We start from the raw sequence: 24,815 nt of genomic DNA on the forward strand, positions 1-24,815 counted from the left end.
CGCAGCTTTGTTTGGCATGGCAAGACAACTTTACTGCAGGGGGCAATGAAGTTTCTCCTTGTCCTTATTACACACAAAGAGTTTTAGCAAAATACCATTTTTTCAAAAGGAAACTAAAAATAGTTTCTACTTTAACAGGAACATCAAGTCACAACTTTTTTTGTCAAGAACAAGGCTATATGTTTGAAACTAACACCTCAGGCTGTCACATCCAGGGCAGCTCACTAGATACAGAAAGTGACAGATTTCTGCAGATGGTGTTAACGCATGTCATAAAAGTGAAAGGTCAGATAAATGAGATTACAAACCCTCCCACACAGCAGCTCCTGATTACAATTACAAATGTAGAAGGAGGCACATACAAAGTGTCTCACCAGCATGCCAGCATGCTTTGGCTTCTCCGTGTGTTATTGCATCTCGCTGGTCTCTGGTTTGTGTCTTGGTATAGAATTTTAAATATGTTTATGGGTTCATGTGAAGTCATTTGTTTTATAACATCAGCAAGACCGTGCACATTTTGCTACAAGTCAAAGATGAGTGACCTTTGGACAGACAAGGGCATTAACAATCCCGGGTCGCAGTAAAGCCTTTTAATTCTGCAAGATTGATCAAAGAGCAAGGTGAGACGAGAAATCCACTTGTCCAGATGATGAGGAGATAAGTTGATGCTCTTGCTCTCAGATGCTCTGGGGGGGGGGGCTTTGAGGATTAAAGCTGGCTTTTGCTAGTTTCAGGGCATCGGATTTTTATGTTAAACTACAAGTGGATAAAACAGACATTGAACAAATGAACAAGACTGAAATGTTAATTTATCAAGAATAATTTTACTCCACTCTATCCTGTTGAGTTCTGAAATCTGATTTGATTTTCAGAGACAGTGCCTTTAGGAAGGACTTGCTCATCCCCCAACTGTCGGTCCTCCAGTCACTCACATCACTTCGGTCAACATCGACTACAGAAAATCTGACTTCTATTCAGCTTTCTTTTATCTTGAAACTATTTTTGGAGCCTTGATTTTCCTCACCATTCAAGTGTATGACTGACGACTCCACCTGTCTGCTCCGATTTCCATGCCCCTTTTCCTGTTCTAGTTCTCTGAAGATGATGGATGCACTTGAAATCTTCAGGGACAACTGGTCATTAGGCTGGAGGTAAAGCAAATCACATTGCATCACTGAGTTGCGAGAGGGGAAGAGACGAGGCGGCAAAGGAGGGCAGAGCGGAAAAGTAACAGGCAGGGGAGAGCGTGAAGGCTTTTGTTAGCTGACATTACAGAGTCACATTGTAATGTAGAGGATATAGCCTTCAGGGCCAGTGGGAGGGAGAGACCCGGGGAGCAGCCGGCACCTGCTGCCAGTCATTTAAGGTGACAATAAGTCGTGGTCACCCTTGCTGCTGCTCTGCAGAGTTTTAAGCCTCTGGGCATGAAAGTGTGTTTGACAGAAAGCATTTAGAGCGATCTACACTCTTAATACCAGAGGTTGTTTAAAAACTTTGTAAAAAGTACAGAAAACGCTTTAACATTGCCTGAAAAGAGCCCAGCATTTCAACTGATCATCGAAACAAATGACTACATACAGAAATCCATTAGCACATACAGTAACAAGACCTACACTACATTCACCACATGAGGCAGGCAGCCTATGTGCTATAGCACACCTGGGACTGAGCATAAAATGTATGGCCCCCTTCAAGATGCTGTTTTCACCTTGCAGTTGAAAGGCAAAGCAGAGCTCATGGTTAAAAAGCGGGTTCCAGCTGGTTTCAAACACTACAGATAGAGGTCAATGCTCTCCATCGCTGCCTCAGCCGAGCAGCCTACCCTTCAAACGTTCAGACAGCTATAAGAAGCCCCAGAGACCACCAGTTCCTCTTTATCTAGCTGTTGCTGCTGCAGCTGCCCTGCCCACAAACACAATCAAGCACTGAAGCTGTGCAGCTTCTCTGAAGTGGCGGGTTTCTTTGTACACAACCATCAGACGTGGAAAGCGCCTCAGAGGAAAAGAGGAAAGAGGAAGTCAAAGTTTAGTGTCAAAACATCCTCAAGTGTTTTTCAGGAATTCATTTAAAGCAGCTGGGATCTTAAAATCAGCCACTGCATTACTTCTTATTTCTGTTGGACTATGTACACTTAAAAAACATTGGCTTTTTAAGTCTCGCCATGCAAATATACAGACTGATAGGCACAGACAACAGTATAACAGCCCACAAGTGACAGTGCTAAAAGCATGCCCCCCCCCCCCTCCCCCCATTTATAAGGAAAAATTGCACTAAACAACGAGGCGGCACTCTCGCAGTAAATAGGTACATCATAATAATAATAATAATAGGCATTGGTCTTATTAGATTATTATCAAAATAGTGTCTGAGTCGGAGCTATCTACAAAAATTGCGTTAAGCAAGGCCATAGCTTTCTGACATGGTTTTAAAATCTATGAATTCCTCAGTATCAACCAACACAGTGTGGAGTTTTTGTCTCGCCCATCGACTGAGCGCACTGTGGTTAGTGGTTGGCTTAAAGTCAGGGTCATGGATTGGCCATATGAAGATAAGGATTTACTTTTGAATGTTGAATTGTTTCACTGAAGTAGACCAGGTATCTAAAGAAAACCTAACCCACTGACTCTGGATATATTGTTTGGCAGAAAGTTTGTGGCGCTTTTATGATTTACAGTATGCGATAATCAATACAAAAAGGTTACAAAAAAGTCTGATTTAAGGATTACTTTACCAAAGTGGTTAGATAATATCCTGCAACTTTAAAATTCACAAGTTGGTACCTTCAGTGAATTTAAGCGACAATCTTAAATCTCAATATTTCTTTAACTGTGACATTGTGTACACAAATGTGTACTCTTCTCAGTATGTTCATATTCAACATGCAGTTAGGTGCCCTTGAAACCAATTTACTAATTACATCAGAATCAATTGAAGAATGTTAAATACTTTTCTTAGTTTTACATTTTATGATATGCACATAGTGTATATACAGTGTTACTCATCAATAGTTTTTCTGTGTGTAACTTTTACACGTTCATGCCTCTGGACCAACACAAAGGTCTTTAAGAGGTTATCATGTTGAAGTGTTGGACTGGACAATTCTAGACAGTCTGGTAAATTGGAAATTGAAACCGTTTAAATCGGACATGAGGTTTATTTCCTGTTGAATGACAAAACTACTCTGAGCCACAGAAAATATATGTTTTGATCTGATTGCTTGTCATGAATTATAAATAAACCTTTAAGAGGTTCGGCATTGGTGCTCCCCTTTAAACTTGTTGTACATCAATACTTTCTACAGGTTTTTTAAAGATCATGAATGCATGATTACTGCACTTTGAAATTGACAAAAAGAACAAACTAATTCCAACATACGCTTATCTTTAACCACATTCCAGTGGTCTCTACTCAGCCAGAGTGGGCGCCGTTTGATGGAGAAGTGGCAGTTCAGTCGTTTACAAGAGTTTCATGTGGCTCTTTTCTGCCGCCTACTCCCTTAAACACAGCTCCTGCTCAACAAGAGAGGTCTGTAAGTGTGCAGGTGGACAGAGGGGGCACTGCTGTGTGGGTGGCACAAATTACAATCAACACGTTCTCCAGATGCTGGTCATTAGAAAGCAAAATGTCAGCAGCTTTCCCCCTCACCTGCAGCAGAGAACCCATGGGATGAGAGCTCAGAGATAACACCCATTTTCTGCCTGGATGAACTCCCGTCATACAGCAATCACGTTGAAAGTCAAAAATAGCACTAACACACACCGAGTGATATAGGTTAAAAACGGTCCCAAGAATGAACTGGAATTTCTTACGTAAAGTTTTATCCATTTAGTCACTCATGACAAAATTTCCTTTTACAAATGTAGCACTAGGTGCCAGTTTACCAAATAAAGACAGCTAGGGTCTTTCCTTGCACTGGTCCTGATGCTCCTCTGCACATACTTCTGGGGTCTTTTAAACTGTCCTCTCCATTAAAGCACAGAAGCCCAAAATGATCTTAAGAACCCAATTCCAAACATCTTAAAATCATGCAAGGAGGGGGCAGATGAAATACAGTCTGGTCTGAAGGTAGCAGAACAGGCAGTATGAGGTCTGAGGATTGGCCTCGTATCTCATGCATGATGGCTGTAATTATCAAAGCAGTCCAGGTTCAACTCTGACCCTTAAGGACGTGACAAACATCCATCTAAAATGTATTGCTGCAACCATTTATGAATAATCAGTTTCAGTATTTGTGGAAAAAGCTTAAGGCGTGGTAGAAACTGCATTCAGGAGGACAATGCTGATTTTTTTGAGCAGGCATAACCCATATTGTTTAGTGTTATCACATATCAAATTAAGCTTCTCTGGTTTTTGAGAGTTGAATGCAATATGCCACGTCATACCAAGGTTTCCTGTTGGCATGTTGATTGTTCAAAAGATCAAGGATATTCCGAAGGAAGAGAAGCAGCTCTCCTGACCCTGCACTTTTAAATATGTTACACCACATACTTTCAGAGCCCATTTACTATTCTTTTGACATGACTTTCAAATTAAATGCCATCTCACAAAATACAACCGTTAGCATTTAGTGTGATCACATACTCTCAATAGCAGTCAGTTACTGCTCTACAACAGCAGTAGTCCCAGATAAAGGACTTTATAGTCAGTGTTTTTGACATAACATAATCTGCATTAAATGTTTAAGCATACCTTCTGTTTTTAAAACCACCAGCAGCCTGTGATTCAACAATCAGTGGCTCAATAAAAATAGCATCGCTGCCATCTAGTGAGAGGCCAAAGCAATGTCAAAGGCAAGGGTTTTATTTAATAAACATACTAAACACTGAAAAAGAAACATATTGTCAATAGAAAACATTAAACCACAGCCAGTGGGACTTCAGATGGGGTGGATGGCTCGACAACCTAATTTAAAAAAAAAAAAAAAAAAAAAAAATTCACATTAGTGCATCCTCTTCATTTAAAAAAAAAAAAAAAATTCTTAAAAAATAAAATACACGCCGCTAAGGCTCTTACCGGGTTCACATCTTCAATGACGACCTCGTCTTTTTCATCAGCCCCAATGTCACTGTCTGTGCCGTTTTGAGAGCGGTACTCCTCACTCTCAGTCTCGACTGTACTGGGCTGAGAAAAATCCTGCATTTGACAACTTACCCTTTTCCATTACATGTTAAAGCAACGTGCACTTTCGAACATCCTTTTCTTCACTGGAATATTGAGCGGCCCTCTCACTCCACCGTCAAATCAAGGCCACAAGGAAAGGCTTTACCCTCAATTTAAGTTTCAAAATAAAAGTCAAAGCACTAAACTGAAATTAGCGTGGGGATTTGGGGCATTTTGTGTCCCACTCAAGCACCAACCTCGTAGTCAGGATCCTCTTCTAGGGGCTCATCTTCAGCAAGCTCCTGATTGAGTGCCTCCACCCACGTTGGATGCTCCTCATCTTCATCCTCGTCCAACTCATCCTGCTTTCGCTTGCTTCCCTTTCCGCAAGGTTTAGTAGGAGAGACTCTGATTTCTGTTGGGAGACATGATCATTGAAAAATGTGTCCCCATGCGAGTCTACAAACACAGTAACATTTCACTGAACCACAAAGAATCACGCTGTTGCAGCAAAGACAACTGTTGTATTCCTACATCTGAATTGAGCCTTTATGGATACCTTTGACATAGTTTGCTTTTATTGAGAGATTGATACACATTTCAATTTAAGTACAACTGCTGTACTTGACAAGGCTCAACAAACCAAACAAAGCGTGATGTTTTAGAATGACTTACTCTTTTCACACTCCAATGACAATATAAGATTTGCTGAAATAGGATGACAGGCCTTACTGGAAGTACAACTATTAGTCCACAAATTGGCCATGAGATATCCTTTTCAGTAATACGTTAAAACTCTGACCAGGCTAAAGTCTAAAAACTAGCCATGAAGAACAAGCCACAGACAAAAGTAGTTAACTCCTTAGTTTGTCGACGAAAACATGAATGAAGTACGGTACCTGGGGACAAAGAGAGCCCGATGCTGCTGGACACCGGGTAGCCCAGGGCGCCCTGCACCCAGCGGGGCAGGACAGACAGCAGCAGACGGGTCACCCTACGCAGGCGCTTACGTCCTGCCAGGCTTTGGCGGGCAGGACTGGAGACGGAGGGGCTCACGGAGGCTTTCTCCTGTGGCTGCCGGAAACCCAGCACCCACCAAAAGCCGCGACACGCACGTACCTGTGAAGAGAGGCTCCACGTTAGGCCACATGTTGAGCTAACTAGGTGGTACAAGACATTAGACTGCTGCTCTTACCACGAGGCCGAAAGGCCAGACGAGACCGCGCACCACGTATCGTACCACATCGTATCTCCTTTCGACCGTGTCCTACAAAAAAAAGTTGGGGGGAAAAAAAAGGTGAACGCTATAATAACCGAGAAACACGCGTGTGTGTTCCTCAAAGTAATCTGCCATTGCTCCACAGTTACCTCTGAGTTTTGCGCTTGCTCCTGCCCCACGGTGTCTCTGCTGATTTCAGTCGCCATCCTGCTGCGGGTCAAAGCCTGGTGGACCTGCTGGCGGCTGCAACGAGGAGGAGAAGCTGGACTAGGAGACCACACAGCCTGATGCTAAAAGGGTTGCGATGCACCCGGAGTTTCCCACCCTTAAGCCAATCAACTGGGACTAAGGCACCTGGTGCAATCAGATCCGACCAATGGAAGATTCCCGCCAATTAAGTAGCAACATGAAAGAGGTGGTGACTGTGAGCAACTTGATTTTCGGGTTATAAAAGGTCAAACTTGTATTTCATCAAAATGGAGAGCTTTTTGAATCAGTAGAAACTAATTGTATTATTCATTCTGTAAACTTAATCAAATGTCAGCTGCAGTTGTTATTTTTGTATTTGCTGCTGCAAGAGGAAGTTACTGCAAACAAAACTATTAAACGGTATAAATAGTGATCAAAATGATGATAGTCATGCTCAAGACAATGAAAACCTGTTAGCCAGTTGCAAGAAAACACCATTAGCCTAAGTCACGACCTATCAACCATAATATGAAGTGTGTATTGCATTACAAGCTGGCATTACTTTAACACAGTGTCAGAGGCTCTTTAGGTAGGTATATCTTTTTGTTTATGGCTGCAAACATGAAGGCTATGGTGGCTGGGAAGTGCAAAACAAAAAATACTAAGTGTGAAACACTTTTGCAAAGCTTGAGACAAATTTACATTTTTACATTTTATAAAACGAAATTACAAAACACTTTTCCCGAGAACAACATTTGCACAATGTGAAACACTTTTAGCGCTGAGACACATTTTACAAGTGGCAGAACACTTTCACCAGTCCCCAAACGAATTTACAAATGACACAATCTTAATGGAAAGGTAATGTAGTGCCAGAGGTGCCAGATGCCAACATGATCTTTCACTGAGTTAGATTATAGCGATATCTCGATTTGAGTGATCAACAAGTTGTTTTACTTAGTGATGTGAAAAACTCTTCTGAGTCCACACTTACAATACAAGACAGCACTTAAACCATTATTTAATTTTTTATGAGGTCGAAAATGGTCAATATTGTGAAAATAAAATAAATATACAATTGGCTCAATAATGTGCTAATTGGCTTTTTGTTCTTCAGAGCTAAATGTTTGAAAACTCAATATTTTTGTCTGTGAGGTTCTCGGTCGTCCAGGTTATTGTAAACTCAAAGTTTGAGCCAAAGGCCACTGGACAGGTTGAAGTTCTTGAAGACGTTTCACCTCTCCTCCATAAAGCCCCTTCACTTTTTAATATCTGGTGGACAGAGGTAGAAATGTAAGCCTCTGTGGATCATTATCATGCTATTAATCAGCATTTATTGCTCATTAAAATAGTTAATAATTGCAACCCCCCTCCCCACAGGACAGCAACTTGAAACCCTCACATCACAAACCTTTTATGGTTTATTATTTCCCAAAACAGTAGCATGTTTATCTAAGACACTTTCAGAGGCGGGAAGCATCTCCATCACGGTTCGCTCCTTTGCATATGAAGAGGTTCATGAAAGAGGCCTATTATTTTGCTTCCACTACTTGAGAGGCTCCCTTAATTGGCCAACATTTCCTCCTGTTTCATTCGTCACATATACTCATCTGTTTATACAAGTTGTGGAGGTCAAAATGCGGAAGTAGAGAGGTATAAAAGCCCATCATCTCTGCGCTTAACAAACCACAACCAAGCCCCGGGCAAAGAGAAGGAAAGAGTGATGGATAAGACCGCAGTCACACGGACTTTCAGCATCGGAGGTATTTGCAGTAGAAGCACAGCTCAAGAAGACTTCTCTACAGCACGAAGGCACAGCAGTGCAGGGATCCGTGCACTCTTGTGGGCTACAAGCAGTGCAAAGTCCCTTGGATGCTCTATGGGATCAGACTCTCAGATAAGCCGGGAGAACATTTTTCCAAATATCCTGACACCTGACAGCATACCACAGTTCACCATACCTAGACTGTCTGTGCAGAACAGCTTAAAATCATTAGATAAAGAAGCAGAGGATGATGATGGAGAAACAGAAGAAGGCTCAGGGAATTCTGCGACTGAGACAGAGTCACCTCCTTTTTCCTTTGTATCAACCTCCACGCTCTCATCATCCAGATCATACCCGGGTGCCAGTTTGGTTCTGTCAGACCGGAAGGCTGAGCGCAGCGTCTCTGACCCCTTAATCCAGAGGAGATCTCGTCTTCAGAGGGAGGTTTCCAATTCCTGTTCCCACTCGGATGCCCAGCACTGCCTGGACCCTGTCAGCAGGGCTGCCCTCTCCCTGCCACACCTCACCAAAGTCACCACGCCGTACGGCTTCATTACCCTGAGCCAGAGCCCACACATGGTGAGCGAGGAGGCACTTCTCTGTCAAGGGATGCGGCGCTTAAACAGGGACGACGAGACAGCGTGCGGTCTCAGCAAAGCTCCGGGGACAGTAGACAACAAAGGCAGCTCCTCACACCTGTTGGGAGACAAGAAGAGAATCCTAAAACGCGCAACTGGCTATCAGAATAAAGACGTATTGGTAAAAGTAGAGATGGACGCTTCCACTGCCAAATCTGTCAATGCCACAGTTTCATCCTCCTCTGGTCACAGAGAGCAGGATGGCAAACTTAAACGACGCTTTTCTAATCTCATAAGGAAACACTTCACATCTCGCCATTTAGATTGAACTTAATCGCAGCCATTAAAATGTAACTTAATTTTCTATGTGCATTTGCTCATATAAAAATTAAGCTCTTATTTACGCCATCATCTTTATAAATAGTACAGCTTTTCTCTTGTGTCAGTACACAGAATGTTGTCATGTTTATGCCCTGAAAACTTGTGAATATGAAGCAATTGTTGTCACTCGGAAAAATAAACCAACAGAAATAAAAACTCTGCAGTGTGTTATACATTACATTTAAGTCTCTTGTAGCCATGGAGTATTTTATTTCACATTTCCTGTTTCGTACAATATGTCAAGGATCCCACAGGGTCACCTTTAAGATTCTCACAGGGGGCACGGTGATACTTCACTTCTGCGTTGTGTTTAAGGTTAATGAATTCATCTACCGCTTTCAGGGTCCTAAATGTCACACCCTCTCAAGCTGCCTGCTCCTATTCAACCCTGTCTGTTTCATATGTCTCTGTAAAGCTCCCACAGACCATCCTGCAGGAGTGCATGCGTGCTGAGAAAGCAAGCACACCTCCTCTCTCCTTAGCATATGAAGAGCTTCAGTGGAGAGGCCCTTTATGATGCTCTACTATTGCAGCCTTGTATCTTGCATCCTCAACTCTCCCACGCACTGAAATGTAGTGGTTTATTGTTAAGATGACGCAGATTGCCTGCCTCTAATTGGAGGAAAAGGAGTATACAAAAGTGGGTCCCAGATCACAAGAATAGATTATATTTATATACAATTTTTAATTACCTGCCGTGTTTGTTTATGCGCATGACGTAGGGGATTTTAAATTGAAAGAAAACAGAAAACTCAGCACAATGGACTAGACTAGTACTGAAATGCATCTGTTGTGTTGTTTTTGCTGCTCTTATCTGGATAAAGAAACCTAAAACAAAATTTATGCTGACTTTTCTGTTTTCTTGTATTTCTTTTCAGTTGTGCAACTTTTATTGAGTTTACTTTTGAGTGTGCTCCTTTTTGGTTCTTTTGGGGTTTTAAAATTGGAAACAATATTGAGATTTTTTAAAATGTACACAGACATATTATTCAGAACAGAGTGCCAGTGTATACCCCTTTGACGAAAAAAAGTTGTATGTATAGTTTAACTGTATGTATCAATCTTGTGAACAAAATTCTATCATATTAGTTAGGGTCAGTTACGCATATGAGACACACTTTCAACATACAATTCAGTAGCACCACAAACCACATCCTCAAAAATTATCACGCAGTCAACACCCTGAAAACATTCTAACAAGGAAAGGTTTTCCTTTACTTCCCTGTAGAGTTTCTGTCTGTAGTTCACACAACACCCCTCAACAGTCTTGTTTTCAAATGCATCATATTGATGCATGTTGCTAACTGCCGTAAGTTTAACTATTTCAGGAGAAAGCATTTATACACAGGTTCTGTTTGAACACTTCTCTTTACACACGTTCCTCATGATTTTGTTTTTTAATGAGTGAATGTTATGGTGTAAATATAGAGGCAGCCCTTTGGATGCATGAGTCACTCTGGGAAATCAGTACTCTAGGACCACACACTCAAGAATACACTCAGTGTAACACGACCACAGAAATAATGCCTGCAATATTAGATTATCATATCATACACTTCTGTGTGGGCGTCACCTCTCTATCACTTACATCAAACACAGGGCTTAATACACACAGCAGGATATAACCAAACATGGTCAATCAAGTGTAGCTTCGTCACAATGTTCTTTGCTTTGGACTCTTGTTCATATCCATTCTTATTATGTATATTCAAAATGCCTTGTAGGATGAATTTCTTACTTATTCCCTTTTTTAGCTAAGTCAATTTGCCACCTGCAGCAGGCTCAAATGTTGATGTGTCTGTTTTCTCAGTCAACCCCCCTAATGCTGAAAAATCCAATGTAGCTATAATGAATTGCTGTGAAAGTTTTTGTGGTCCCCAGAGGATGAACTCAACTGCTAATTTTGTTTTATGTTCTCCTTAGTCCAGCCACACTTGCATATGTTTGAGAATTGTAGTATTTAGTTGTGTTTATTTAGTTGCTGTGTGTTTTGAAAGGACAGCTAAAGACAGATAGGAAAGGTTGGGAGGAGAAATTAAGGGTTCAAGGTTCGTTTTATTTGACAAATCATTTTAAAATACAAAATACAAATTCAATACACATACGGTACTCAATGATCATGTAAAAAAGGGTAACCCCAGAAGCTTCTGTAGCTTGTGAACGGGGGCCCAGAGACATCAATAACAAAAGCAATTTTGAGTAATAATAAAACCTACAATCTAACCTAACCCTAACCATCTGAGGCAATTCCATCAGCACAAGAAGTTATGGTTCAACACAATAACAACATAAATATCAAACACATCACAGGTACATGAAGCTAAAAACAGCAAACTGAGCTTGATTTATACATAGTTTAACAGCAGTTTTTGTTTTAATCTTTTTTTTAAAAATAGACAATGATGCAGAATCTTTAATCGTGCTCTCAATCTCATTCCAAGTCTGTGGTCCTTTAACGGTCACACTAAGACTTGTGCATTTTAGTTTCCATCTCTGTCCCTTTATAAGCTGTTTCCTTCTTGTGGTGTATACATGAGTGGGTAGAAAAAATTGGGATGACGTGGCAGAGTCTGTCATTGAGTCTAAAAACTACATCATACATTATACAGCCATTTTGGAAAGTGTTACATTCAGGGAGTTTCAGAAGTTTGTATCTGTAGAGGATCAGAGGGGGCATTTAACTTGGTCCATGATATTACTCTAATTACCTTCTTTTGCAAGGTCTTTAATTTTCCAAGGTAACTGGGATATGAATTACACCATATGGCATTGCAATAGCTCAAATGAGGATGACATGTAGCAAAGGGGCACGGTCAGATTAGAACCCACGGCCACTGCGACAAGGACAAATATCCTCTGTACAGGAGGTCATTGGCATCACAATAATTTTAATTTTCCTATTAAAAAAATATATTCATCTGCTGAATAGATTCCATAAAACATTGTACCCATAATGATGTGTGACGCTCTTACCCCTTATTGAAAACGTTGGTTGATAACCCATGTCCCTTAGCCCAAAGCTGTACTGGAATAGCACATATAACGTGTTGCCATTGAGAGCATGTTAGCTTTCGCTAAAAGACTGCTGCTTCAAAGACACGTAAACTCTTAGTCTTTCTCATTGAACCCTGTTATTTCCTTTTGATTATCCTAGAACATCACAACTATTCTCTAACTGGACTTAGGATTTTATAAACACAACATTTTTAAACGTGGTCGAAGATGTGGAAATGTTAATTTAATAATTGAAAGACAAGTAACTCTCTTAAAACATATTCTACACTGTTCCTCAAAAAGAGACTGTTTTAATATTTTTTAGTGTGCTCCTTCCACAGTTCCCTCCAGGTCACTTGTATTACTTCAAAGTCAGTGGAGCTCTTACATACAGTACATGCACAAAAAACTGAAGAAGGCATTGCATCAGTAAAGCCCCAGACTGCATCATCGACAAGAGAGAAGTTCATACTGAGGCTGCACCTGGCAAAGATCAACGTTGACTGAGAGAAAGGAAGAATCAAGAGTGAAAACTGAACCATCTGCTGTAGCTGCTCTTCCCCATTCTGTCAGGTTGAGGTTGAGGTTAGCTCAGCAAACAGTTTGCCCTCAGAAACACACTTGTTTTCCGGTACCCACCTCAAGCTCTGACTCAAATGAACGTTAAGTGCAAAAGACTGCAAATTCACTTTGAATTATGCAGAGACAGAGAAAGAGAGAGAGGCAGAGGAAAGGTGACAGGGGGAGTTGCTGACGTTCAAGAAAAGTTTTTCAGGGAGGTACTGACTTAGCCAGCAGCTAGATCACGTACACGTTATCTAGTGACAGCGGTGGGCTGAGAGACACAACAAGAGGGAGCGACTTAGGTGACACTTTGGAGATTGCTGATGGCCTCCGGTCCTGAGGAACAGCCACCAGCGCTGCCTGTTAAACAGCACAGGTAAGAAAAACCAATAAACATTTTGTCCTTTACATATTGTATTAATTTTCAATTATTCTACAGATTCTCATAACCTAAAACATGAGGACAGAGGTAGCACATTCACATGTTAAATTACAACACAGTGCCGGTAGTTAAATTAGTCATTGTGTAAGGGTGAATGTTAACGTTTGCACCGTCTCAAAAAGGAGCCATTCATCTAGATTCTCCAGCCTGGAGTCTGACTGTGCTCTGCTCAGTCCTGTTGGATCGAACTGCACTTACATTGATGTCTTCCCTGAAGCCCCTGACTGTCATGCTGTACAGTGCCCCATACACCAGCAAAATGGTAGGCTGAAAGAATAATGGCATAAGTTCAAATGAAGGAAAGACATTACAAGCACTAAATGATATTTAAAAACAATTAGTGATTGGGAGAATGCACAGTACCATGTAATGTTCATCTTTCTCAGTTCTTGTTTCCGATGAGAACTGAAAGAGAGAACTTTTGCTTTCATAGACATGCATGTACACGCAAGGTAAAATGACTTTTATTACATTCAGACAAACTTCTTTATTCCCCTCTGGATGCTGATTTCCTTTTTTATAGGCTCTATGTCCAAATGTATCATCTCTCTTTTTCCCCTCTCATTTCTGACTTTGGTCCTTCGTCCTGTGTTTTTCAGATCCCTTCCAACACCAGGTGAGATTTTTCTCGGATGGTACCCCTCCGCCCATTCCAAAGAAGAGGCTAGCTCGCACCCTTTCCCTCCCTGAAACCCATGCACCTCCTCTTCCGCCTCTCCATAGACAACTGCAGAACTTTGACAACCCCCTGTACATGCTGGCCCCCATATCTGACACCTATTTCCATGTGGAGACTGAAGAGTTTCAACCAGCCAGAGGGAGTCCTGTCCCTTTTCTGACTCTCTCCCAGCTGTCCTTCGACACCCCTGATAAACATCTGCCCTACCTCTTTGGCAGCTTTGATGATCAGAGGGCAGTTTATCAGGAGATCCAGCTTTGCCATCTACTTTTTTTGAAAAGTGCTGTGCAGAGCATGGAGGCTGGGATCCTGCTGCAAAATGAGGCCACAGAGGTGGATGTCATCTCTTACCAGCTTGAGGATTTCCTGTTGTGTGAGGGCAGCAAGCCAAAGCAAATCGGAGACACAGTCTACTTCAGCCTGCACAGCCCCAAACTCCCAGGGAGGGTGCTTGGTTTAAAGGTAATGTTCCAGCTCTAAATTACCTCACATACGGTACTTAAATAGCATTTTGTAAGCATAATAATATTTTGTTGTACACTAGGATTAGTTGCAGTAAGGTTTTGCAAAAATCTGTGAAATGCACGTTGCACACAGCAACCAGTAAAACAAACATGATCTTTATCAACTTTGGCAACTGTGACACTGCCTTGTGTGACTGTTTAGAGGAACACTTCCTCTAAACAGTGATCAGGTGTCACAGCCGCAACAGGAAGACCAGAAAAGGTTGTTTTTTTTCCTTTAACACTTTATACTGTGTTAACTCATATGGGTCTGTCTGTTTTTACTTATATCTTTTGTCGCAGGTTCACAAACAGACAGATGAATCCTCCTCAGCTCACACCAAACATCAGCCATCACATGTCAATGTGCAAGAGGTCGTTGCTCATTTCCAACCAAGAAACACACAGAGAACTGATTCCAGTAGATTACGAACTGAAGATCCTTCTTATTCTGTAAAGTCAGACTGTGATGCTGCTAGAAGATGCGGAGACAGCTCTGAGTTTGTCACAGGTCGTATGACCACAAAGACTGAACTGAGCACAGTCCAGTCTTTCCTTCTGAAAGGAAACCCAGTGAGCGTTCACAGAGACCTGCCACACGCCACACTTGAAGACTTTGTTCAGGAGAGTCTCTCACTTCCAAGTGGGGATTGTTTGGAGTATGATAGGCAGGTATGTGTTTTACTGGTGCAGGTGTTGATAGGCTTGCAGCATTTGTACAGAAGTGGGACTGCAGCTGAGCTCAGACCTCAGGATGTCCTGTTAGTGTGGCCCAGCAGAGAGAAGCAAGACAGTGTTTTTGGAGTAAAGACAGATGGCAGAACAAAGGAGATGGAGTGGGAAAAGACGCCAGGTAAAGGAACAATCCAGATGTTGTGGAGGAAATGCAGAAGCCCTCGTGTAGTTTTGACCCCACGATATTCTTCTCTTCCAGTATCTCATCTGCTCACTTATATCAAATCCCAAATCGTAGCCCTCATTCAATACTGCTTCAACTCAAAAGAGTCAGCCACATCTTCTTACCGAGCAGGGCTACTTCATCTATCCTCTCTGCTCCAGAATGAGCGCAGCGCTCCACAGCTGACAGACATGGTGGTCATGCTCCAGGTTATCCTCTGGGGACCGCGTGTCCCACTCTTTGATCTCAGAGGATCAGTGACGACTACAGTTCAAAACTGGCTGACGGTCAAACGAGCCTTGCTGTTGATGAAGTTGGCCGAGAGAGGGATGCTCCGGGACCGGTCTGGTCTGGACTGGGAGGACTGTATGTGCCTGCAGTACCTGTCATTTGCCAATCCTCAGATAATTGTGAGCATGGTCAATCAGCTTTGGCTCACCGTAAACTTGGAATGACATTTGATTATGTATACAAATTTGGTGCAAACCATCTAGATTGGGATTGTTTAGATGATTCTTGGGCAGTTGGAGATTTATATCTCCAAGTCCTGAAAATGTACAAATGTCAAAAATATTATCAATAAATAAACCTCTGAATGATTCGTGCACTGATTTCTTTAATGTTCTTTTCTTTCGTCTTTTACATTTCTTCTTATCGTGCAACCAACATACATGAAATCTTTTCTTCAAGTCACTTAAGTTTTATTAATTTATAAGATTTTTTTTTCTTGGTTTGAAGAGACAAGACAAAACAATAGGTACATGTTTCCATGTACTTACCAGGGTTTGAATACCAGAACCACAAACTTTCAGTCGAGGTGTTGTCAATAACAGACTATTAAACTCTTAATAACAAACAGCTTTTATATGGTTGCCTTTTTTTCTCATGAATAGGTCAAACAGTTGAACTCAGGGTTGTACACGACTTTAGAGCCAGGTTTTCAAATAATCTGCCGTTTAAAATGTCTGGATTGAGTAGAACTTTATTCACACTAAAGAGAGGTTGACAGAGATGAATAGTAAAGAACAATTTTAACTTCTTTCCAACCTTTTTTTAAACATTCTTTACCCCTCTATGTTTCGTACTTATGAGTGCAACACAAACATTTTGGTTTTAACTGTCTTAAAGTGTCTTAGTCTCCAAATGTCCAGTGCTCGTATGAAGAGTGCAAATTAGCAACATGCTAAATTCAGAAAGAAAAAGAAGCCAGTGGGTCGCAGCCATGGAGGTTATATGACAGCCAACTACCAAACCTGGCGCCATTGTTTTACTAAAGATTTTAACACATGTACTTGTTCCTTTACAGTCTTCTCATACCTTAACTAAAACAGGCTGCAGGTTTGCATGACTTCACATAAGCACAGACGCCACATAGTAAGGTGAGCTCTTTTATTTAGTTACAGTTACAACATGCAGATTTCTATCAAGTCAATCAAAGCAACATCTGAAAATCATGCACACATTAAAAAATTAATAAAAACAGGAAAATCAAATTATAATTACTACACAAAACATACCTATTTAAGTAAGATGAATTTAGATGTATCTTAAATATCACACTGTGGAGATGATCACCTGTGGGGGTGGGGGGGGGGGGAAATCAGAGGACATCACTACACATCAGGGGGAGTAATACAGTGGTGAGGACACAGTGCCCGGATATAATAAGGGCGTTTGCTCTACATTCCTGGTATGTTAACATCTTAACCCTAGTGCAATTATCACTGAAACACAGCACATGATAGGTAAAAGGTAAAACACAAAGAAATCTCTGACAGGAAGCCTCAACTGTACTTAACTCGGATAATATATACCTTTTCAAGAAATGATAAAGATGAGTGGGTATGGATTGGAATAAGAAGAAACATTTTGAACTGCTCAGCCTCTTTTAATCATCATCAGAGGAGTCTCGCTCGATGCTGTAAGCCATGAAGAAAGCGTCAGGGCGGGAGGGGACGAGGGGATGACCCGGTCTCACAATCTCAAAGCCCAGGAATCTGAACGTACGGAGTAGGGGAGCTGAGGACAAACAGGATGACAACACCTTTATATGTCAAAGGCTGGATACACAAAGTACACGGAAAATGTACTGATTGACTACTGTCATGAATTTAGTCAAAGGATGGTCAGTCATGCTTGTAATGGTTGACTTGATTTTGGATTCAGGCCTGCTAGAGGAAAATAAATAACTGGAGAAACACGACTTTATTTATTTTATTTTCTATATATTAATGTATGTAGAAAGGTTAAGTTTAAATAAGCTTTTGCTTCATCCTGCTCCTTTTGGACATGTTGGGTCTTATTAATAGTGTTTATTTGACTATTCTTGTTGACTATTTACTTTATTGTGCTACTTGCACACGTTCCAAAGTAAATTTGAGGATCAAACAGCATGTTAGTTTGTTTGTGAGTGGGTCAGGTGTAGCTTAAAGTTACAATTGTGCTGTTTGAAAATCAACTTTAAAAAAAGGGAAAGGTGTGAAAACCTTTTTTCTAGAATACCTTGAGCTCTTAGTCAAGTTCAAGAAGAAAACGCCCTCTTTTAGAGTTTACACTTCGTCTCTGTTCATAACCGTCAATCATGTGATCTTAAGTTCTTTATTTTATTCATCTTTTTATGAATTTGTTAGTAAAAAGATTCATCTTTTGGATGTTTTCTGTTTTCAATCATCTAAGTTCCTCGTGTAACTTCACAGCGCTGCAGCGGACAGTTTCAGTCACGCATCTGTTATCAAATGGAGCTGGAGGAGTGCCTGTTTGTCCGGTCCACATTAGATTCAGACTTTGTCAAAGAACCTGCACATGAATTATTCACGTATACAACAACACTTGTACCCAAGAGTAATTCTTTCAAGCCCTGTGTTCAAATATCTCTATAATATCAAATTAAATCAAGCTAGCTTTTGTTTCAAGAATGAGCCGTTGAACAAACTACAACACAAAACTTCTCACCTCTATCTTCACGGTTCTTGTGGAAACAGATGAACACGTGATCGACCTGCAGCTGCTCTTCAGCAAATTCCAGCAGAAGGGCGAAACTGTGACAAACAAAGAGTGTTCATGTTTGATAGGAAGGGTGTTAGTAAACTACACACGAGTTCTCAACATCCAGATCACACTCATGTTAGAGGTCTAGAACTCGACTCTGACTTATTGAACATGAGATAAATGGTTAGAAGTTTTACAACAGCACATCTGCTCTGAGGGTTTTGTCTTTGCATCCACATCCAACAACATCTTATGACATCTTTAAACAATAAACGAGATGTTTCATTTCGTCCATGAACTAATGATTCGATGTAAACCGCTTTGATACCTGTCTTTGCTGCCCTCGGGCAGAGCTCCAGGGGGGATCTCCACATAAAGGTTCCCTCCCTTCAGCGCCGCCCTCCAGACACAGTGGTTGCCTTCAGAGCGACGGGGCTCGAAGAGCAAGAAGCGCACTCTGCTGTTTGCAGGGGACGGCTCCTCAAGAACCAACAACTGAGTATCCTAGAGGACGGAGAGAGAAGTGGGACAAGAGCAACAGATTCACCGAGAGCAATGAGGTTACAAATACAGGACACGGGGAAGGACATAAGTAGCTGTTTAACCTTTCCGATGAAGTGATAATGGAGAAGGACAGAGTGACGAAAATTGCAAGTTAACTTATTCAATTTCACCAGCATGACAAACCTACGAAGATCTGCTGCTGAGTTAAATGCCCGAACATGTGACGCAGTAGAAATAAAAAAAACTCCTAACTAAAGATCAAGTGCCAATGAGTCTACAACCTCCTAATTAACATCAAAGACATTTTTGATTCCGATCTGTTAATTAAAACATAAACCACGTAATTATCTGCAAGTGAAAAAAACTTAAAAGCTGGAACGAGGTCATGGTGTGAATCCTGACGAGAGAAGAGGAAACACTGCTGTAAATAAAAAAAAATAAAAAAGAAAGAAAATCAAGGGCTGCTTTTGACTTACAGAATAGAATAGCTTAGCTGAAAGATTGCGATCCCGCTGGTCATTCCCTCGCCCACCTGGGATCTTCAGGGGTGGGAGAGGGGCATCAGGAGCACCACAGAGGCCCCGGACACGGGTTACTGCAACAGCGGGAGCACCTCCTGGGACTGGAGATACTGGAATGTGAAACAAACGCACATACAGACGGAGGCATTATTAGCGGTGTGTCCACTGGAGATTCTGCTACAACACACAAACCAAACAGTGAATATAAACAGCTGGCTTAACAAACATTAACCGGCTGAGTCACTCATCTGTGGATCAGTAAAACCGTTGCTTAAACTCAAGTTAGTTCATTAACCGTCTAAAGTGTGTTTGACATCTATACTAAACATATACAGACACAGAGCAGGAGAGTATGTGTCACTGGAACACATACTGATGACTCATACTAAAAGTCCTTAGTGTGTCAGTTGTCAATCATGCACTGAAGACAACCCCTAAACCAGTTTTTTCTCTCTCTCTCTCTCACACACACTGACAGATCGCGTTTCTCGTCACTCGCCCTGGTTATTTGTAGGAAAAGTTTACCTTCCTTAACCGGAACTGCGAGCCTCGGTTTCTGTTAGACAACTCCAGACTTGTCACATGATTCGTGGAGGAGGTCTGCCAGAGGAACAGGCTCAGTTTGTTCAACCATTAGCCTACATAAGCCCTCCTCCGTTGCTCCAGTTTACAACCAGGCAGGAACAAACACCCGCTAAGCAAGTCAGATCAGCCGTTTTTATTTAGAGGCTGGACAACGTGCTCTATAGAATTAGCCCGGCTTGCTTTCGCAGAAGTCCGTGTGTGTGACTGCATTTATTTAAAGTGTTAGGGAGTACGCTTATTCTCAGATCTTGTATCTGGAACACAAGTAATTATCAGCAGCCGCACTTCCACAGCGCACACTCACAGACGCTCTCTTACGCAAATGTCACTGCTGTGCTATATGTGGAGCAGATGTGTGAAAACCACTGTCACTGCCATAATAACCCAGGCTAATCGAGTGAATACATAACACAGAGCCTATCGCCTGGTTGTGCAAGGCCTTGGCGATCTCCGACTAACACAGCTTCCCTAAATCCCATGATCAGATTATGTAAAACAGCCAATTAGCGTCTTCATATGAGTTGTTCTTCGTAAAAATAAAAATAAAAAAACCCCCTAACAAACGCCTGCATCTTTCAAATCCACATCTCCACAGCAGAAAGAAACAAACACACAACCAGGTCACGGGTCTTCAGCTTCTGTTCGCATAAGCACCTTTGTTATGTACGAGCAGACAGTCATCTCTAAATGAACATCATCATTGTTAATGCTACGAAGGGCAGAGAAGACATTCCAGATGGACATCCTCCTCTTATGTCAGCCTAATCTGAAAGTGGTTACATCTGATGATTAGCTCTGAATGGAAACAAAACAAACAGGTGCATATAATATAATTCTCTTAACATGGTTTGCATCGGAAACTTATTGCATGTGTTGCATAATAAAATCTGTGCTTTGACCTTGAGTTTATTAACCTTTAGTTTCGACAGCGAGAGCAGGTAAAAAGCAGGGGTCTATTAAATGGTAAACCTGTCTTATGGTACAGTGTCATGATTAGCCCCCCCCCGCCCCCCCTCAGTGTGCAGTGGAAATTTCCTACCAGTCCTTCACAACAGAGAGGCAAACAGCCTCAGGACACGACAGATGTTTTTTTTAAAACAGAAAAGTACCTCAAAGCTCTCCGCTCACAGGGTGTCTCAAAAATAAGACCCATAAAACAAGAATTCAAATGTAAAGACATTCATCACATTCAACCAAAAGAGGAGAAACAACAACAACAAGCCGTCTGCGGACGCCATTGTGTGGCTCTGCAGTGTTTATTTAGATTAAAGCTCTGGACGGGGATTAACTCAAATATTAAACAACGTCGACTTTCTAACCAGGTTTAATCCAAATGATCAACGTTATTATAAAGAGGTTATTATCATTTTGGTCATCGTTTTTTCCTTCGTTGACTGGCACAAATACAACTTTTACATAACATTATGTAAGTGTTCTGCACGCCCACCTACTGATATAGTCTGAATTTATTTAAATAATATTTACTTGGTTTACGCTGCAATTGCAAAATAATAAAAATAAAAACCTTGGCGGTAGAAGGAAAGCTTGCTGATGACGCTAGCCTGTAAACTACTGTATGTAGCAATCCCTTTAATCTGACATTTTCAAGAAGACATTAAATTCGACAAAGACACGAATACAGTCGGCCTACATTTTTCAAAAACTATCTTACTATCGACAGTCGAGTAGAATCTTTTAACGATGGATGGTTAATTAATGTTTCACATATTAGCTCTTAGGTTAGCTTAGCTTGAAACGAGATATCAACAACGACGCTTATTTACCTGTTAGCTGAAAAAACAGTTATTGGTACAGGCTGTACAATCAACGTGTTTTTTTTCAATGTGGGATCATTTATAAAATATTTTTAGACAATTACAAGATATAACGTCACATTAGATTAACTGAGTTGTTGTTGTCCTGTGAAAAAAAAAAAAAGGTTATGTAAACAAGAACCGTGGGGGACAATGCTAGCTGCTAGCCTGCTAGCATTTCTGAACTAGGCCCCAGGCTTTAAACGTAACGATGCTAAGGCTGCTAACGAAGTTAGCTTAGGACAATCCACGGAGACTATAACAACATACCTTTCACTTTCAGGTTTATTACTGGATTGCTCAATAACAGGCATCTCGGTTAAGTTTCTTTCTTTTTCTCTAACAAAACAATGACTATTCAAAATCGTCTGTAGGTTAGATTTAACCATCCGGCCAGCGTCCACACCAGCAACTCTCTCCGTCCCCCCTCTTCGCCTGATACTGAGCTCGCGCTGAGTGCAGGCTGCATGCAGCACTTCAGGGGAGTGTCTTAGACCTCATGACGACTTACATGTGACACACTTGTTTTTATGGTCAGTGTTTTACATTTAATATCAACGTACACTTATCAGTCACTCAAAAAATGATGTGTCTGTGCTAATTAACCTTAATATTATATTTAAAGTTCCTGTGCTAAAAATTAATGCTCAATGCGGGACCTGTAAGATCTGACATCTAGCCTGATAAAAACATGTTTTAATCTAAAATCTTATTTTCTTTACTGATAACTTTAGTTTAATAAACTGTTAAAATGTTCAGGTCAAGTTTAAAAACAGCTTCAGCTGACCAAAGTTCTTTACAGGCAGTGCATAAAATAACAGATTAAAAGAAAAGGAAATAAAGAAAAAATAAAAAATTATGTAAAAATAAAGATAATTATACACATATTTATACACAGCCTATATAGGCCTACGCATTATATACAGATACACACGCTCATATGTACATGTCCAAGCATAAAAAAAACGGATACATACAAACGACCCAATTTTTACACTTTACACACTGACACTTTACACTGTTTAGTATCCTATTCTATATTTATTATTTTGTACATTCAAATAATCCTTTTATTTCTTAGTTTATATTCTATTCTATTATCTATTATTATTAGTGTTTATTGTTATTATTGTCATTGCATGGCCTGCGGAACAGTCCTTACATTTCACTGCAAATCTGTATGAGCATGTGACGAATAAAAATCTTGAATCTTGGAATCTTGAATCCTACCTAGAATAGAATACGAAAAGGAAATAAAAATATGAGGCTTGTTTCAGCTGGTTTCAAAGGCCAGGGGGGGAAAAGGGGAGTTTTGAGTTGGTATTTGATTGATTAGTTTCTCTGATGGGGGGAGGCAGTTGGTTCCAGAGACAAGACCAGCCCCTGAGAAGGCACTATCACCTCTGACTTTTTTGTGGGTTTGAGGCACGACAAGAAGGGACTGTTCAGTGGATGTGGTGGGATGTAGGGGATTAAAATATCTGTTAAATGGGGGGGGGGGGACCGTGCAGGGACTTAAAAACAGCAAAAGTAGGCCACTGCCATGGCCTGTGACACGTCATGGAATACAAGTAAAATTGGAAACACTTGTGTAAAGTGCCTTAAATTTGTGTCCCAGTACAGTATGTGACGACATTAAATTCTTCACAAAACTTTATTATGCTTGTTTTATAGAGACTGGCAAAAGTTACTCCTCAACAGTGTAAAGTGGTTGTCTCATTAAAGTTTCATGATTTAATTCTAATTACTTAAACTACAGAGGGCAGTGTCAGTAAACACTATGACTGCCCCCCCCATCCCCCACCCCCACCATCTTCCATCTGTGCCTGTCAATCAAATACAGAGCGTGGTGCAAGGTGTTTGTAACACTGTCTCTGTTTATTGCAGAACAAAAATCACTCTCCACACAGCACATAAACCTTCACTTCATTGAAGGGATACAACTAGGAGATTAAATCAGGTAAGTCTCTTTTCACTGTGCACCAACGTTGAGCTAAATTGTTTTAACCATATTCGTCTCTTGAAACCAGCTACAGATGCCTATTTTGAGCTGCAGCAATTGCCAGTCTATGACTTACAGTAGCTTACTGTTTATCATTTAAATTCACAGCTTCATCAAAGGTCTGACCAAAAAAAAAAATCAACCTAAAGCACGTTTGGAGCCAAAGCTGAAACATCATAAAGCATTAAAAGTAAGAAATATGTCATTGCTAAACAATCACGTTAATGATTTGAAAGGTAACTTGTCCATGCATGTGACTCATCTGCAGTGTCTTATGAACGGATTCTCTCAATCGAGAATCTGAGTGACGTCCCAAACCCATGGAAGGGATTCACTATGAATCGTTGTATAGTGCTGGCTCTGGTGGTGCTGCTTGTGAGCTCAGGGGTTAGTGAGCTGCATGGTGAGTACTATCATCTTACTTATACATGTGATAAACCCCACACAATAAACTTTTTTTGGTAAACCCTTTCTTAGTTTATGTCAACAGGTGTTCAGTGTTATGTTTTTTTTTCTGTTTTTTCTAGATGCTATGGATTCTTTTGTTGAGGAGACAGGTATAAGGTCTTTCATTGGAAGTCTACAGGATGGATCAATAACTCAGGTAAACCCTTTAGTGTAAACACAAGAACCCAGCCCATTCATTTCTATGTTAAATCATTATGTTTTTCAAAGCTATTCATTGATAAAAAGAAGTGACACTTTAGGGTGTGCACATCATGATGCCAAACCTTGAAACATGTTGAAATGTAGAGACCTGAATTCTCTTTTTTTCTGTTGGTTTCTTTGGTATTTCATTTTTTTTTTTTTTACCAGTTTACTGTTTTGCCTTAGGCTTAGGGCTTCACATTGTCCTCCTCTATGAGTATATTTCAATCTAGGGTCTCTCTATCAGACTATTAGGCGTATTAGATCAATGCCTTAGCAATGCTCACCAGAATACATGCCGTAAGCATATGCTCCTACATTTCTCTTGAACACTTGCAGGGGAGATGTAAGCTGGATTGACAGTTGAAACTAAAGTCAGGGTCACTGAAAGATTTTAGGGATGATGTTTTCACAGAGCTGGACACCTTCAGCAGTGCTTAT

General features: G+C 40.9%; 3 protein-coding genes across 3 annotated transcripts; 1 reads left to right on the forward strand and 2 right to left on the reverse strand.

Annotated features, from left to right (window-relative positions):
- Positions 1–4,784: 4,784 nt before the first annotated feature.
- On the reverse strand, positions 4,785–6,626 carry org (oogenesis-related gene). The gene is made up of 6 exons (XM_079350914.1): positions 6,469–6,626; positions 6,296–6,367; positions 6,000–6,219; positions 5,358–5,515; positions 5,014–5,121; positions 4,785–4,902 (listed from the first exon to the last, which is right to left on the reverse strand). The coding sequence occupies exons 1-6, from the start codon at positions 6,523–6,525 to the stop codon at positions 4,855–4,857; spliced, it is 663 nt and encodes a 220-aa protein (XP_079207040.1). The 5' UTR covers positions 6,526–6,626; the 3' UTR covers positions 4,785–4,854.
- A 6,453-nt stretch (positions 6,627–13,079) lies between these two features.
- On the forward strand, positions 13,080–16,805 carry LOC306827607 (inactive tyrosine-protein kinase PEAK1). The gene is made up of 4 exons (XM_079349533.1): positions 13,080–13,166; positions 13,355–13,494; positions 13,832–14,373; positions 14,718–16,805. The coding sequence occupies exons 1-4, from the start codon at positions 13,114–13,116 to the stop codon at positions 15,765–15,767; spliced, it is 1,785 nt and encodes a 594-aa protein (XP_079205659.1). The 5' UTR covers positions 13,080–13,113; the 3' UTR covers positions 15,768–16,805.
- oaz1a (ornithine decarboxylase antizyme 1a) lies at positions 16,687–22,223 on the reverse strand. The gene is given in 6 exon segments (XM_079349540.1): positions 16,687–17,331; positions 18,265–18,350; positions 18,629–18,804; positions 19,281–19,367; positions 19,369–19,435; positions 21,995–22,223. Coding segments are annotated over 6 exon segments (666 nt in total). The 5' UTR covers positions 22,114–22,223; the 3' UTR covers positions 16,687–17,200.
- Positions 22,224–24,815: the final 2,592 nt, after the last annotated feature.

The sequence above is a fragment of the Symphodus melops genome, assembly GCF_947650265.1.
Source record: "Symphodus melops genome assembly, chromosome: 8".
Lineage (NCBI taxonomy): Eukaryota > Metazoa > Chordata > Actinopteri > Labriformes > Labridae > Symphodus > Symphodus melops.

What these genes read in the sequence shown, in the direction of transcription:
- org (XM_079350914.1), bottom strand. Translation starts at nt 6,525, where the DNA reads ATGGCGACTGAAATCAGCAGAGACACCGTGGGGCAGGAGCAAGCGCAA. An exon ending in CGGGCTCTCTTTGTCCCCAG is followed by an intron (nt 5,516 to 5,999) that starts GTACCGTACTTC and finishes GTCTCCCAACAG; the next exon opens with AAATCAGAGTCTCTCCTACT. An exon ending in AAGAGGATCCTGACTACGAG is followed by an intron (nt 5,122 to 5,357) that starts GTTGGTGCTTGA and finishes GATTTTTCTCAG; the next exon opens with CCCAGTACAGTCGAGACTGA.
- LOC306827607 (XM_079349533.1), top strand. Translation starts at nt 13,114, where the DNA reads ATGGCCTCCGGTCCTGAGGAACAGCCACCAGCGCTGCCTGTTAAACAG. An exon ending in CTGCCTGTTAAACAGCACAG is followed by an intron (nt 13,167 to 13,354) that starts GTAAGAAAAACC and finishes CGTCTCAAAAAG; the next exon opens with GAGCCATTCATCTAGATTCT. An exon ending in CCCCATACACCAGCAAAATG is followed by an intron (nt 13,495 to 13,831) that starts GTAGGCTGAAAG and finishes TGTGTTTTTCAG; the next exon opens with ATCCCTTCCAACACCAGGTG.